The sequence below is a fragment of the Pan troglodytes genome, chromosome 2 (genome assembly GCF_028858775.2).
Source record: "Pan troglodytes isolate AG18354 chromosome 2, NHGRI_mPanTro3-v2.0_pri, whole genome shotgun sequence".
NCBI classification, from domain to species: Eukaryota; Metazoa; Chordata; class Mammalia; order Primates; family Hominidae; genus Pan; species Pan troglodytes.
Window position 1 is genome coordinate 20,593,315 of NC_086015.1, and position 13,686 is coordinate 20,607,000.

At 34.4% G+C, this 13,686-nt stretch overlaps 1 protein-coding gene across 2 annotated transcripts in view; it reads right to left on the bottom strand.

Annotated features, from left to right (window-relative positions):
- Nucleotides 1-13,686, bottom strand: part of DAZL (deleted in azoospermia like) — a 51,341-nt gene that overhangs the window by 3,097 nt on the left and 34,558 nt on the right. For both annotated transcript variants that reach the window (XM_024355351.3, XM_516314.9), the window contains exons 2-10: nucleotides 8,589-8,735; nucleotides 8,224-8,315; nucleotides 7,630-7,681; nucleotides 7,126-7,189; nucleotides 6,888-7,027; nucleotides 5,456-5,527; nucleotides 4,664-4,714; nucleotides 3,785-3,898; nucleotides 2,178-2,276 (exon numbers count right to left, since the gene is read on the bottom strand). In XM_024355351.3, the coding sequence (XP_024211119.1) occupies nucleotides 2,178-2,276; nucleotides 3,785-3,898; nucleotides 4,664-4,714; nucleotides 5,456-5,527; nucleotides 6,888-7,027; nucleotides 7,126-7,189; nucleotides 7,630-7,681; nucleotides 8,224-8,315; nucleotides 8,589-8,735 (831 nt within the window). The remainder of the gene's footprint in view (nucleotides 1-2,177; nucleotides 2,277-3,784; nucleotides 3,899-4,663; nucleotides 4,715-5,455; nucleotides 5,528-6,887; nucleotides 7,028-7,125; nucleotides 7,190-7,629; nucleotides 7,682-8,223; nucleotides 8,316-8,588; nucleotides 8,736-13,686) is intronic.

Sequence of the window (13,686 nt, forward strand, 5' to 3'; positions counted from 1 at the left end):
GATTCTGTCTCTTAAAAACAAAAAAAAAATCTTTTTAACTAGCCAAGTGTAGCGGTGCATGTCTGTAGTCCTAACTATTTGGGAGGCTGAGGCAGAAGGATCCCTTGCGTCAGGAGTTTGAGGTTGTAGTAAGCTGTGATTGTTACACTGCACTCCAGCCTAGGTGACTAAATGAGGTCACCTCAAAAAAACAAAAAACCACAGAAGACTATCTTCTGCTTTGAAAATCACTTAAGTACTACTGTAGACACCTATGTAATCGTCAGAACTTTGGGCAAAGTAAGCTGATGTACAATTCCAGTTCCTTCTTTTCTAAATTATACTATCTATGTAGAATGAAGCAACAAGAGAACAAATGTCAACTTTAAGTATGTTTACTCCCTGTTGCGAAGATGTTAAGAACTTAATTCTGCTATATGGCTCTACTCTTCTACATTATACAGGAGATCCATAATAATAACCCCTTAAAAAGGCTTAAGCTTCATCCTATATCCATTCACAGATGAAAAAAAAGCTAGTCTACTTTCTGTTTTAAGACACAAAGTGATGGTTAAACATTTCCTTTTGAATGTAAAGTGTGTAGCCAGTTTTGACAAATTCTGGCAGTTCCACTGAAGGTTAAATATGACTTAGCAATTCCATTCCCAAGTATATACGCAAGAGAAATAAGAACATATGTCCACGTAATAACTTGTACATGAATGTTCACAGCATTATTTCTAATAGTTAAAAAGAGGAAATAATCCCAATGTCTTTAACAGATGAATGGATAAACAGAATGAATAATAGCCACAAATAAAAAGAAATGAAGTTCTGATACGTGCTAGAATATTGATGAACCTTGAAAATACTATGCTGAGTGAAAAAACCGGTCACAAAAGGCCACATTGTGTATGATTCCATATACATGAAATGTCCAGGACAGGAAAATCCTTAGAGAAAGTAAGTAAATTAATGGTTGCCTAGGGCTGCACAGGATGGGGGAAAATAGCAGGTGACTGCTAAGGTAGGGGGGTGATTTTTGAGGTGATTTAAGTATTCTAAAATTGATTGTGGTCATGGTTACACAACTTTGAATATATGAAAAACCAGTGAAATGCAAACTTTAAATAGGTAAATTGTATTACTGGTATCTCAATTATATATTTCAATAAACCTATTATTTAAAAAACATCTTCCCTTTACTAACCGTAATATTTCTCTCCCATTGGACTGACCAAGTTAGTTTTCCTATTCATAGACTTAGAACTACAGGGACCCAGAAACCTTTAGTCCTGTACCTTCTCATTTTAGACTTGTAAAAACTGGAGTCTTAATAAGATTTATCTATCCAACATGGATAGACGGTGGGATCAGAAATCAGATTTTTCTGGAATTCAACTACCCACATTCTCTTCCACTTTACCAACTCTGTCTGAATCAACCTCCAATTCTTTCTACTCAACATTTTACTGCTTCACTTTACCCCTTTTCTCCCTTTACACTGTTCAGGTATATCTTCTGAGTAAACCATTTCTTTTCTTCTCTATAGTCCAATATACATGTTTTTTTTTTTTTTTTTTTTTTTTTTTTTTTGAGACAACGTCTCACTCTGTTGCCCAGGCTGGAGTACAGTGGCACAATCATGGCTCAATGCAGACTCAACTTCCCAGGCTCAAGCAATCTTCCTACCTCAGCCTCCCTCTGGAGTAGCTGGGACTACAGACGTGCACCACCACAACTGGCTAAGTTTTGTATTTTTTGTAGAGATGGGGTTTTGCCATGTTGCCCAGGGTGGTCTCGAACTCCTGAGCTCAAGCAATCCACCCATCTCAGCCCCCAAAAGTGCTGGGATTACAGGCGTGAGCCACTGCACCCAGCCAAGATCTGCTTTCTGTATCTAAAATTTTCTTTTACTATTTGGTCAAGCCAGTCAACTAACTCTTCTCTAGTTAACCCTTTCAATTACAAACTTCTGCTGAAGGATTCTTCCCTAAAGATAACTACATTATGTCAAGGTTCAGCAGCAGAAAATATACTGCCAGGTAAAACCCACTCTGGTTTACTGAGTTATAGTCAAATGCCAACAGTTAATTAAATGCTCTAAGAAATCTCAAAATACATATACCACAAGGAAAACAGACACTTTAAAGCTAACAAGTGTGCTTTTTAATTGTGCATAACTGTTATATTCATACCTTGAAGTAGTCATCTTGAGTAACAACAGAGTTTCTCAGTCTGTTCTCTGGATTAAACAGACAAGATACCACCGTTTGTATGCCTCGGTCCACAGATTTCTGAAACACAAAAGTTTTCAGTAATGTAAAGACGACTCTTTCACTCACTCTTAGTAAGGGTTTTTTTTTTTTGATAGTTTAATGAACATATTACTTTATTTCTAAAGAAATGCAAAAAATGCTAAGAGACTGGGAGTGGTGGCTCACGCCTGTAATCCCAGCACTTTAGGAGGCCAAGGCAGGAGGATTCCTGCCTCCTCCTGAGGTTGCGAATTCAAGACCAGCCTGGCCAATATGGTGAAACCCTGTCTCTACTAAAAAAATACAAATATCAGCTGGGCATAGTGGCGGGTGCCTGTAATCCCAGCTACTCAGGAGGCTGAGGCAGGGAGAATTGCTTGAATCCAGGAGGTGGAAATTGCAGTGAGCCAAGATCACACCACTGCACTCCAGCCTGGGCAACACAGCGAGACTCTGTCTTGGGAAGAAAAAAAAAAAGAAATTCATAAAAATGTGATTCATAATTCTTACCACGTATCACTCAATATGCAAGTTTTCTGACAATCAAAGATTTTAGAACCTTAGTGATAGAATACTGGTTTAAAAAGCTGAATTTGTTAAAACCCTAAGTGAACTCCAATGTTTCAAGAAAAAATACTCAGGACAAAACCTGACAATTACACTGTAAGCTATTTTAATATTTATTCGCATTTTAAAATCGAGTATCAAATCAAGGAATTTACACTCCAATGGGACTTCAGTGTTATACATATTACCAACACGTCAACTACTTCCACACTCCCGCTCATTTAAGAGAACATATGTGATTCAAGAGTGATAGTATTATTATGGAAATTTGCTCTACTGATAAAAAGAAGAAAGAACCCTGCCTAATTCAATATTTGAATAATTATTACTGACTTCACCACTGTTGGGAACTACTGCCATATATAATGTTACAGAGAGAATGCCGTAAGTAATGTGTTTCACTGTTTAAGTAAATATCAAAATTATAAAAGAAAAGGTACATGTAATTCGTACCAATTCCTCTTTTGAAGAGTAGAATTCTTGAGGAAACCTTCCCATAACATTCTGCTAAATCCTATTAATATAGTATTTATTGAAGTATGGTTTTTAAAAATTAGTGGAACTGGAATATAGGAAAGGACTGCTGAATCAGAAACTTTATGTATACATTGAAAATTTGGGCTATCTGAAATTTCACCAACCTTTACATTAACTGCTGAATATTAGTCAATTATTTAAGATCTATAATTTATGGCTCCTATCTTGCCCAGGGTGGTCTCGAACTCCTGAGCTCAAGCAATCCACCCATCTCAGCCCCTAAAGTGCTGGGATTACAGGCGTGAGCCACTGCACCCAGCCAAGATCTGCTTTCTGTATCTAAAATTTTCTTTTACTATTTGGTCAAGCCAGTCAACTAACTCTTCTCTAGTTAACCATTTCAATTACAGATTTCTGCTGAAGGATGATTGCTTCTCAAAAAATCATTATTAAAACTAGAAAAAATAAATATGAAATATATATAAACAAAATTAGATGTTTGCCTTTTGTGGGCCATTTCCAGAGGGTGGAGTAGCTTCATGAACTGAACATTCATTTGGCACAACTTCAGCTCCTGGATCAACTTCATTACAGTGGTAGTTAACAGCTGAATAAGCCTATATTAAAAATAATGAAAGTGTAATTAAACAGATATACAGATACGTTTAAAAGCCATTTATTCTTCAACAAGCTGAGCTGGTATCAAAAGTTCCAATGTAGGTTGTGTTGAAATTCAATTATATTAATTCAAAAACTTTGTTTTAAATGAACAGTTGAAATACAGTAAGGCAGCCTTCTGTTTTAAAATGTCTTTAAGGCATCAACATAATCAGAAGTAGAAGAACTCTAAGAAACTAATGTAGTAAGGGAGTGTTTGAGAATTTTAACACTTATTATATCCTTCAAATTTCCAATCCTGATGAAAGACAGCAGCTTGGGGTGTTTTAGACGTAATACTCTTGTTTTATTCCTATTTTTATTTAACAGTAATTAACAGCAAAACATTTCTGTTCCTCTTCAACAGTTTTTTTTATGGCTGGTAAAGCCAGAGGCAGAGTCTAGGCAGATACATGCTAATTCTAAAGCCACATTAATACTACCTTTCCTGAATTATATAGTCTATCAACAAGTAACTGAACACTTATCATTATGTGGACCAGCCATTGCTTAAGCACACAAAAACCTGAGAGAAGAAGGCACTGTTGCTCCCATGGGAGTCTCTAACTGGGTTAAAAAGAAAGTAACAAAATGTAACACATTAATATAAAAAACTATTTAAAAATATAGGCATATATGACATGGAAAACAATCAAGAAATATAGTTAAACACAAAAAAATACTTTAAAATAACAGGAATTATATGTTTGGCTAATTCACTTTACCGGAGGTACAACATAGCTCCTTTGCTCCCCAACAGGCCACTGTGGTGGCATCTTAAAAAAAAAAAAAGGAAACCAAAATTATTCAAATATTCCTACACATTTTCAAAAACACATGAGATACACAATATTGAAGTACTTATCATGCTGGCTCCTTTGTTGTTATAATAAAATAAACAGAATGAAAAAAAAGTACTTTATGTTTCTAATCCCTGATGTTCTTGTTACTACTTCCATACATAAAACCTCACCTTTTTCCCAGTTTTCTGGAGTTGGCATTGTGCAAATCTCAGAGATATTAGTTCCTTGAATTTATTACCATAGACATGATTATGGGTCATAGATACAGTCATATCTATGTAAAGAGACTCAAAGAATTACTATCATGAAGCAGTCAGCTAAAATAAAAATACAATTTGAATTCTGTGCTCTAAGAATTGGATAATTTTATTTCACTCTATCTCCCTAAAAAAACTGATGAAAGTCCGTCTGGCTGGTTTGGCTATTTGACAGCAAAGATGAAAAAATACATGCCGAAATACAAAAGGGGACACCGAATCTCATAAAACTGTTGTAGAGAAAAGTTATTGCTAAGTATGTCCCTGTCAAAATATTATTCCATTATTTCTAAATAATAAAGAGGTCTTAATTCTAGACTAATTTTATTCTTAAATTTTAGGTACATTTCACTAGTTTAAAATGACAAACCATTCAGACAATTTGTATAAACAAGTTAAAGGCCTCAAGGCCTCAATAAAATCTGAAAGTAAATCATTTTACTCCCTTTTAAATTACCTGATAATTATATACAGGCAACTGATATCCAGTGATGACCTGAACTGGTGAATTTGGGTAAGTAGGATATGCCTGAAAATCAAGTTTACAGAAAGAATGAATAATATAAAACATTTTTTAAAATTAGAAAGAAATATTATTCCCAATATAACAAAAATATGAAAACTTTAAAAATATTTTTCCATATACAACAATGCAGAATTCTAAACGAATGACTGACTTTATGAAGAAAGAAATATTCTCCGTCAAGTGTTACCCTTTGGGTGGGGAGGGGGAACAGACAAATGACAAAAGAAGTGACTATTTCAACAGGCAAAGTTTATCTTATTTATACTGTGTACTTATTCCCACCCAGAAGTTATTTTTTATACTGGTGATAAGGCTCTATTCAGACAGACTTCAATGTAAGTTAAATTAATACATTTGCTATTTCTTTGTCAAAATACTTCTAGACAGTTTAGTCTAATATTATACGGTAATATGTAGTCCTACAGATGCTATGGCTTTTTCTGTACTTCATTTCGAAGAACTAAGGGCTGTATATAATCCAAAACTGGAAAAGAGACAGTATAATGTCTTATATTTTTCAATAAATAGCTACTGACTGAAAACATATAGGTGGCAGCATACACGAATACACCCAGATGCAGTAATGACTCACAGTAAATGTTAGAAACAAGTAGGGCTTTTTTTTTTCTAGCCATTGTTCAGAGAAGGAGAAAGAAGAAGAGGTATACCCTACATATTTCAAGTACATGGAAAATGTCAATGAATGAAAGACACTGAAGAACTATTTCACTCCTATTTTGCTACTTTATTTTCCAGCAAAGACAATGTCTTTTAAACTAAATCGTTAAGTAAAATGAACTAAGAAGAAAATGTTATTTACCACCAATAAGTGATAGTATGTCAAATCCTACTTTAAATATCAAAGTAACCAAGATCAGAGAAATTATATGCCAGAAACTCACAGGATTTACATAGTAAAACACATCAGAAATCTACCCATTCCAGAACCAGAATATATCCAGAAGTCAGCAATTTATATGAGGAGGCATCTGGAAATCATTGCAAATAAAGAATAGCTAGATGATTTGCTAACCTTAGAGAAGAATATACTAGACAGACACATAACGATAGCTGCTTTCAAATGCTTTAGGAACTAGTTATATGGGGGGAAAAAGGAAGAGATTTCTTCATGTGTCTACAGAGGTCATTTCTAAGATAAAGACAAAGCATACAGAAGATCTTTAGCTCATATAAAGAACAACACTAAGAATAAGAAATTTCTAACAAAAGTAATAAATTTCCCATCACTCAAAGTATTCAAACAGGGATGCCATTACCACTTACTACGGAAATTGGATGTAATTCCACAGAAGGTACGATGACTACAATAAACAAGAGAATAGGAACGTTAAGCAATTCTTACCTGAACATACTGAGTTATAGGATTCATCGTGGTTGTGGGCTGCATATAAGTTTCAGTGTTTGGATTAGTCCAGACATTCTGAAACTGTGGTGGAGGAGGATGATTAAAAACCAAAGGACGTGGCTGCACATGATAAGCACCTTTTTAAAAAGCAAAAAGAAAAGGCCTATTTTTAGTTCTTTGAAAAGCTACACAATTTCTTTTATGTTTGAAAAGAACAATTTCTTTTTGTACTCACATAAATTTTGTTTCCTGATTGCAGGGCCCAGCTTCAGCTTTTTACCATGGAAATTTATCTGTGACTGAAAATAAAACAGTAACAAAACTAGAATCAATTTTCAAGTCTTTACTTCCAAGACTTGGGTGAACACCTTAAGTCTTCTAAAATTCCTATTATCATAGAAGATCAGTGATAAAACTACACACCAAATTAAAATTTGTCATCATGAAGCTACCTTACCCTTATTTCTCTAATCAGTGTCAAGAGGCATCAAGTGAAAGTTGATCAAAAACTTTTCATCACCCTGCCCTGTCTCCAACCCTTCCTGTCTGTAGTTCATGAACCTAGGTGCCCAGTCAAAAATAAACAGGTTCTAACAAGTTATGTGAGATTCCTCTAAGTTTGGATTTTTTTGACCAGAAGGTGTATCGTCTTCCAAATTTTACACAAGACTGAGTATATCACTTGACACTAAACATTTTATCAATGAAACAAATGAGATTTTTCTATTAGATTACTTACTTCTACTATCTTCTGCACATCCACGTCATTAAAAAATGAAACAAATCCATAGCTATAAAGGCAGATAAATGAAGTATAAAATCACCATCATACAGTACATGGTTCAGAACTTCTACTATATATGGAAGTGATCATGACTAAAATATGAATAATATACTATGCTAAATATTTAAGATGTACATGATAGATCCTCTACAAATACTGCTTTTTCTTCATCTGAACTATGTCAAAATGTGCTAAGATTAGGGTAGTGTGAAAATTCTTTATTAACAAAGAATTCATATCCATTAACCGGAATTTAACTTACTATCTAAGACAAGGTGGTTAAAATTTAAGATACTGTGCAATGTATGAAGAAAACAATTCTTTGAGAAAACTGATTAATTCATTTGTATGAAATAAAGATTGAAGATATTCAAAAACAAACATTAGAAAAATGATTAAATAAAAGAGCTGGCAATAAACTTTTATCCTCTACATGAAAGAAATTAACACAGCAACAAATTTATATAAGTGTCAGAATACCAATTTTGAAGTCTTCTCTGATACTCTATACGTGGCTAGAGTTCAGATATTTTTGATAAAATTACTCACCCTTTGGACACCCCAGTTCGATCAGTGATTATCTTCACTTCTTTCACTGAACCATATCTAGCAAAGAAGCTTCTAATCTCAGTTTCATCCATCTATGGAAAAGAATTGAACTTCAAGAGTAAAAATTCAGCATTCAAAATTTTTAATTTTACTAAAAGAAGGTTCGATGATGTGACAATTTCTCCCCCATTTATCCCCAAATGACCAGTAGCTCTTTGTCAAAGATATTTTCAGCACCTATGGGTCAAATGTAAAACCAATTCTAAACCTCCATGAAGTACAAAAAAACCTTAAGTTTGTAACAGGGCCCAAATCCCATTATTCATAATGCATTTCAAGGTAAAAATGAGGTATGAATACAATACCCTAACATCAATTCCTCCAACAAAAACAGTGTTTGGCATGATTTTGCCTTCTGGTAAAATATAGCCTTGGCTGGTTGCAGCTGATGAGGACTGGGTGCTGGCCTCTCTGGAGATGGTTGAGTTTGGAGTTTCAGGATTTGCAGTAGACTGTAATTTGCAAAGTAGACATCATAATTAGATACACAGGAAAAACCTATACATAATGCGAAATATAATTTTTGTATTTTAAGTATAAAATATTTTATATAAATTACTTTCATTCTAAGTTAGTTCAGGCTCAGGATTTAAACTTATCAGAGTAGATCAGCATGGAATTTTAACAAAAGGATATAGTACTTTTTTTTTTTTTTTTTGAGACAGAGTCTCGCCCTTGTCACCCAGGCTGGAGTGCAATGGCGTGATCTCGGCTCACTGCAACCTCTGTCTCCCAGGTTCAAGCGATTCTCCTGCCTCAGCCTCCTGAGTAGCTGGGATTACATGCGCCCGACACCACGCCTGGCTAATTTTGTATTTTTAGTAGAGATGGGGTTTCTCCATGTTGGCCAGGCTGGTCTCGAACTCCCGACCTCAGGTGATCTGCCCGCCTTGGCCTCCCAAAGTGCTGGGATTACAGGCGTGAGCTACCACGCGCAGCCAGGATACAGTACTTTCTTAAACCCAGTATTGCTCATTACCGAGTCTTGCACAATGCTGTGGAAGAATACTTAGTATTTGTGAAAATACTATGTGAATTACTTAAAAAAAAAACAAACCCAAAATTGGAAAGTTCAGATTTGTAAAAATCAAAATTAAAATCATCCTGTTCTATATTCATAAACAACTTTTCATTTTACTGAGTACACTAATAAAAAGGATGACAAATCTTAAAAAAAAAAAACTCCAAAAAGCCACATCAAAAAGAAAATAAGCCTCAAAGTTTTAAACCAATTTGTCCTGCTTCGCCTTTTTCACCAAAATTAACATGAATTTTTACAATTTTAACGCTCTCTGTGTTAATATGCCTGCTTTACTTTGGAAATGGATCATGGAAACATTATTTGCTCACATGTCACAGCTCCTTCTAAAAAAAGGATTATAATCCTCTTCCCTAATGCTAGGGTGTTCAAATCATTTTTTGAAATAACATTTTTCTTCCTGAGTAACACCAAATCAGTCCCACTGATAATTCTAATTTTCACAGTAGGCAGATATAAATGATACCATCTTTATTTTCAGATAAAGAAACACATACATATAACTCATTTTTTCTGGATTTTGATCAGAACTGTCTTTATTCTTTCCGCAGTAGACTCTAAGGCTAATGTAAAATTTTCTGAAGTAGAATTTGTAAGTAATATATATGTCGGAGAAGCAATATAGCAGAGTGAAACAAACATTAATTTAGTCAGGAGATCTAGGTTTATGTCCCTTACAGGTAAGCGGTTACAAGCCACTTACTTGCCAGCTGTGTATCTCTGGGCAAATTGCTTTGAGAAGGAAATGAGATAACATCCGTGAATTCATTTTGTAAAGTATAAAGTGGTATATCAATATGTTAGTGTCCTGTTATTTGAATTTATTTTCAGATTTTTTTTCAAGTTTCTTTTTTGGCTTTACTATTTTAGCTGACTTATCTTGAAGATACTTTTAATTAAGAACGAATTGAAACATCAGGAAACTATGAAACATCATTAATTTAAAAATCATTGGTGAAGTGCCTGTTGACTACAAAAGGTAACTACAAAAGGCTGCAAAAAGAGAAAGCTATTACACATATACCTGTCTGAAAGAAAACAAGACAAAAGAAAGCAACAGTTATCTTTTTGAAAAGCACAGTAATTTTATAGGAATTAATAAGAAAGTAGAGTTCCTGCTTTGTTAATTAGATGCTAGAAGTTACTGATTCTACACAGCTTTACTAGAGATGAAATCTAAATTGTCAAATCAACTAAAGCTGAGTTTATTGCTTTTCTCTATTCGTTTGTGCTTATACTTGCTATTTTGGGTTTGTAAATAATTCCTAATTCTTTCTTTTAATAGTGGTATTTCATGACAATGATGTGGAAGAAAAATTTAAAAACTATTTCTAAAGTTTTTCCTTTCTAAAAATGTCTTACGTTGTTTTTCTAAATGACATTAAGCTGCGTATCTTGAACTATTAGGAACCTGATTAGATTTCCCCCCTACAGACAATTTACCAATCCCTTCTCAGTTCATTCAGAAATCCCAAACAGAATAAAACAAAACAAAATAAATTCTGAAATTCTTGTAGTTTTTTCTCCTTTTCAATTCCCCCTTGATTTGTGGATGAACTTTGGATATGTTTTTCTTTGATAAACAAGCTATATATATACAGTATTGTCTCTGCATCACAGTGTTTGGATGTATTTTAATTTAGAAGTGTAACATCTGGCAGAAAACTGTGTCAGATTATAAGAGGTTATGATAATGCATTGATTCTCAACTGGGGAAGATTTTTGAGCCCTGGGGGCATTTAACAACGTTTAGAGATTGTTTGTCACAACTGAGGTGTATTCCTGGCATCTGATGGGCTGAAGGCCAGGACTACTACTGCACATCCTACAATGCAAAGAAAGCTTCCTACAACAAGGAACTATTTGGTCCAAAATTTGAATAGGGTGTGGTTAAGAAACCTTGTGACAGTGCCACAGGAATTGAGGAGGAAAATTATTGTTTGGGAAGAACCTGATTTCCATTGTTCAGTAAAGCAAGTCTTTTCAGGACCTCAGTTTCCTTGCTTGAAAATGAATGGTTGGAAAAGATCTCTGGTGTCTCTTCTAATTCTCATACCCTATACAAGAGTAAAACGGATACTTGGCGACTACAGTAGTTTGGTAAAGAGGAAAAGAGGCATTTGATATTATAGGAAGTCTGACTTTGGCTTGGATCTTACAAACTGGCTGCCTGCTTAACTGGAATCGTAAATATAAAATTCATTGGATCACTGTAATAGCGTAATAACATCTTAAATTAAGGAGGCACCATCATGTCCTAGTTCTCAGCCAGCAGGTGGCGCTCAAAGCTAACAAAGTAAGCAATGTACTTCATTTTTACCACGGCTTGATTAGCAGGGATTGTTAAATTCCTACTGTATTTATACATAATTATAATGTATATATAAAAATCCACAATCAATAGACAACCTTTGGTGAAACCGTGGCCAAAAATATAAATGAATGCTTAGGATAAGCAAAAGCTTAATTTTAAAGAAAGTACCATCGTAACTGTCAATAGCATCCTGAAAACAAACTGCATTAAAGAAGTAATTTTCTTAATCATACCTTCAAGTGAGTTGGTGAATTTTGAAATGAGAAATGTTGGAATAGTAAACAGGGGTGAGCTTCAAGACCATCATATACACAACTCTCATTGTTATTTATACCAAACATATTCCTTGTTATATTTGGACAACCAAGTGACAAAGACAGCTAAAAGCTGGAAAAAATTATTTAAACTCCTGGGATGTCAGCTTCTTTCACAGTATTATCTAATTCAATTACTATGTGAACATGAAAGCAAACTGAGATTTATATAAACTGACCAGGAAAAAGGCTATAATTTGTAGTTATCAAAGTTACATTCACACCAATTGGAAGGAACAAATAAAGAGAATGCTAAAATTAAGAAAATACGACATGAAAATCAGAATCAAAACTTTAAGTAAATCCAAGAGTAGATTCTTGGGGAGTTGGGGATGGGGAGGATGAAATTCAAGCAATAAACAATCCTGGCAAAACTAAGCAAGAAAAGGCAAGAAAGCAAAAGGATATATGAGACCTGAGAAATGGGTTATGACCACAGATTATAAAACAATGCTATGCATAAACTCTATAGAAATAAATTTGGAAATCAACGACATGACAAACTTGTAGAGAAATTTAAATTTTTACAAAACAATCTTGAGAAAGAACACCTAATGATACCTGGCTCAGTTTCCGTGGGAGTTTTTTCAACTTGTAAAGAAATAGATAACTTGGGTGTATGTTTGTGTCAGAGAGAGGTGCACATACACACCAGACACCAGAAATAAAGATAGAAAACACAGAAGAAGAGATTAAAAAATTCAAACACTTTTCTTCAATTTTCAAAGAGGAAAAAAGTATTTCTCAACGCATTTTACAAAGCTAACAGCATATAAGAAACAAAGCCTCATCAAGATGAGCCATCCCTGCCCTCAACACAAATGCGAAATTCCAGCAGTATATAAAGAATATAGTTTATATTGGAAATGCAAGAATACTTCACAGGATATTGTTACTTTAACTCACCATTGAAAAAGCATTTGATAAAATACAGCATTCATTTTTAAGTTATCTAAATATCCAAGTAAAACAGAAATAGAGACATCTTATTTTCTATCAATCTAATTCTACCCTATCATTAAGCTTAAAGTGAAATACTAGAGTCATCTCCATTGAAATTAGGAATAAGGTAAGGGCACCTCCTTATTACTATGTATTTTTTTCCACTATGTATGACAAAGGTGAACATTAATACAGTCTTTATGAATCAATAAAAATAAAAATAAAAAGGAAGTTTAAAAAGCTAATGATCGATCAACTTCATTGATGATTTTAAAAAGTGCACATCAACATAGTAAAATATTTTCCAGCTATTAGGTTGACAATTCAAAAAATCCTAATACCTTTCATTGGAAAGGGTGTGGAAAAGAGATCACTCTACACACCATCAGTGGGAAAATACTGATACATGCTTTACACCAAGAGTAGCTTGGAAAAGATGTATCATAATTTGATAGGCGAGGATACTCATCACTATACTAATGAGGGGTGTAACTTAAAATTGTTACCAAAGGGGCAAAGCTACCAAAGGGGCAAAGCGCTTTCACCCAGCAATTCCACTTACAGCAATTCATCTCAAGGAATTAATAATACAAGCATGCCAAGGTATTTACACAAGAATATTCATAGCATTTTTTTTTTTCTGAGACTGAGCCTCCCCCCTTTGTTGCCTAGGCTGGAGTGCAGTGGCACGATCTTAGCTCACTGCAACCTGCCTCCCAGGTTCAAGTGATTCTCCTGCCTCAGCCTCCCGAGTAGCTGGGATTACAAGTGCGCACCACCACGCCTGGCAAATT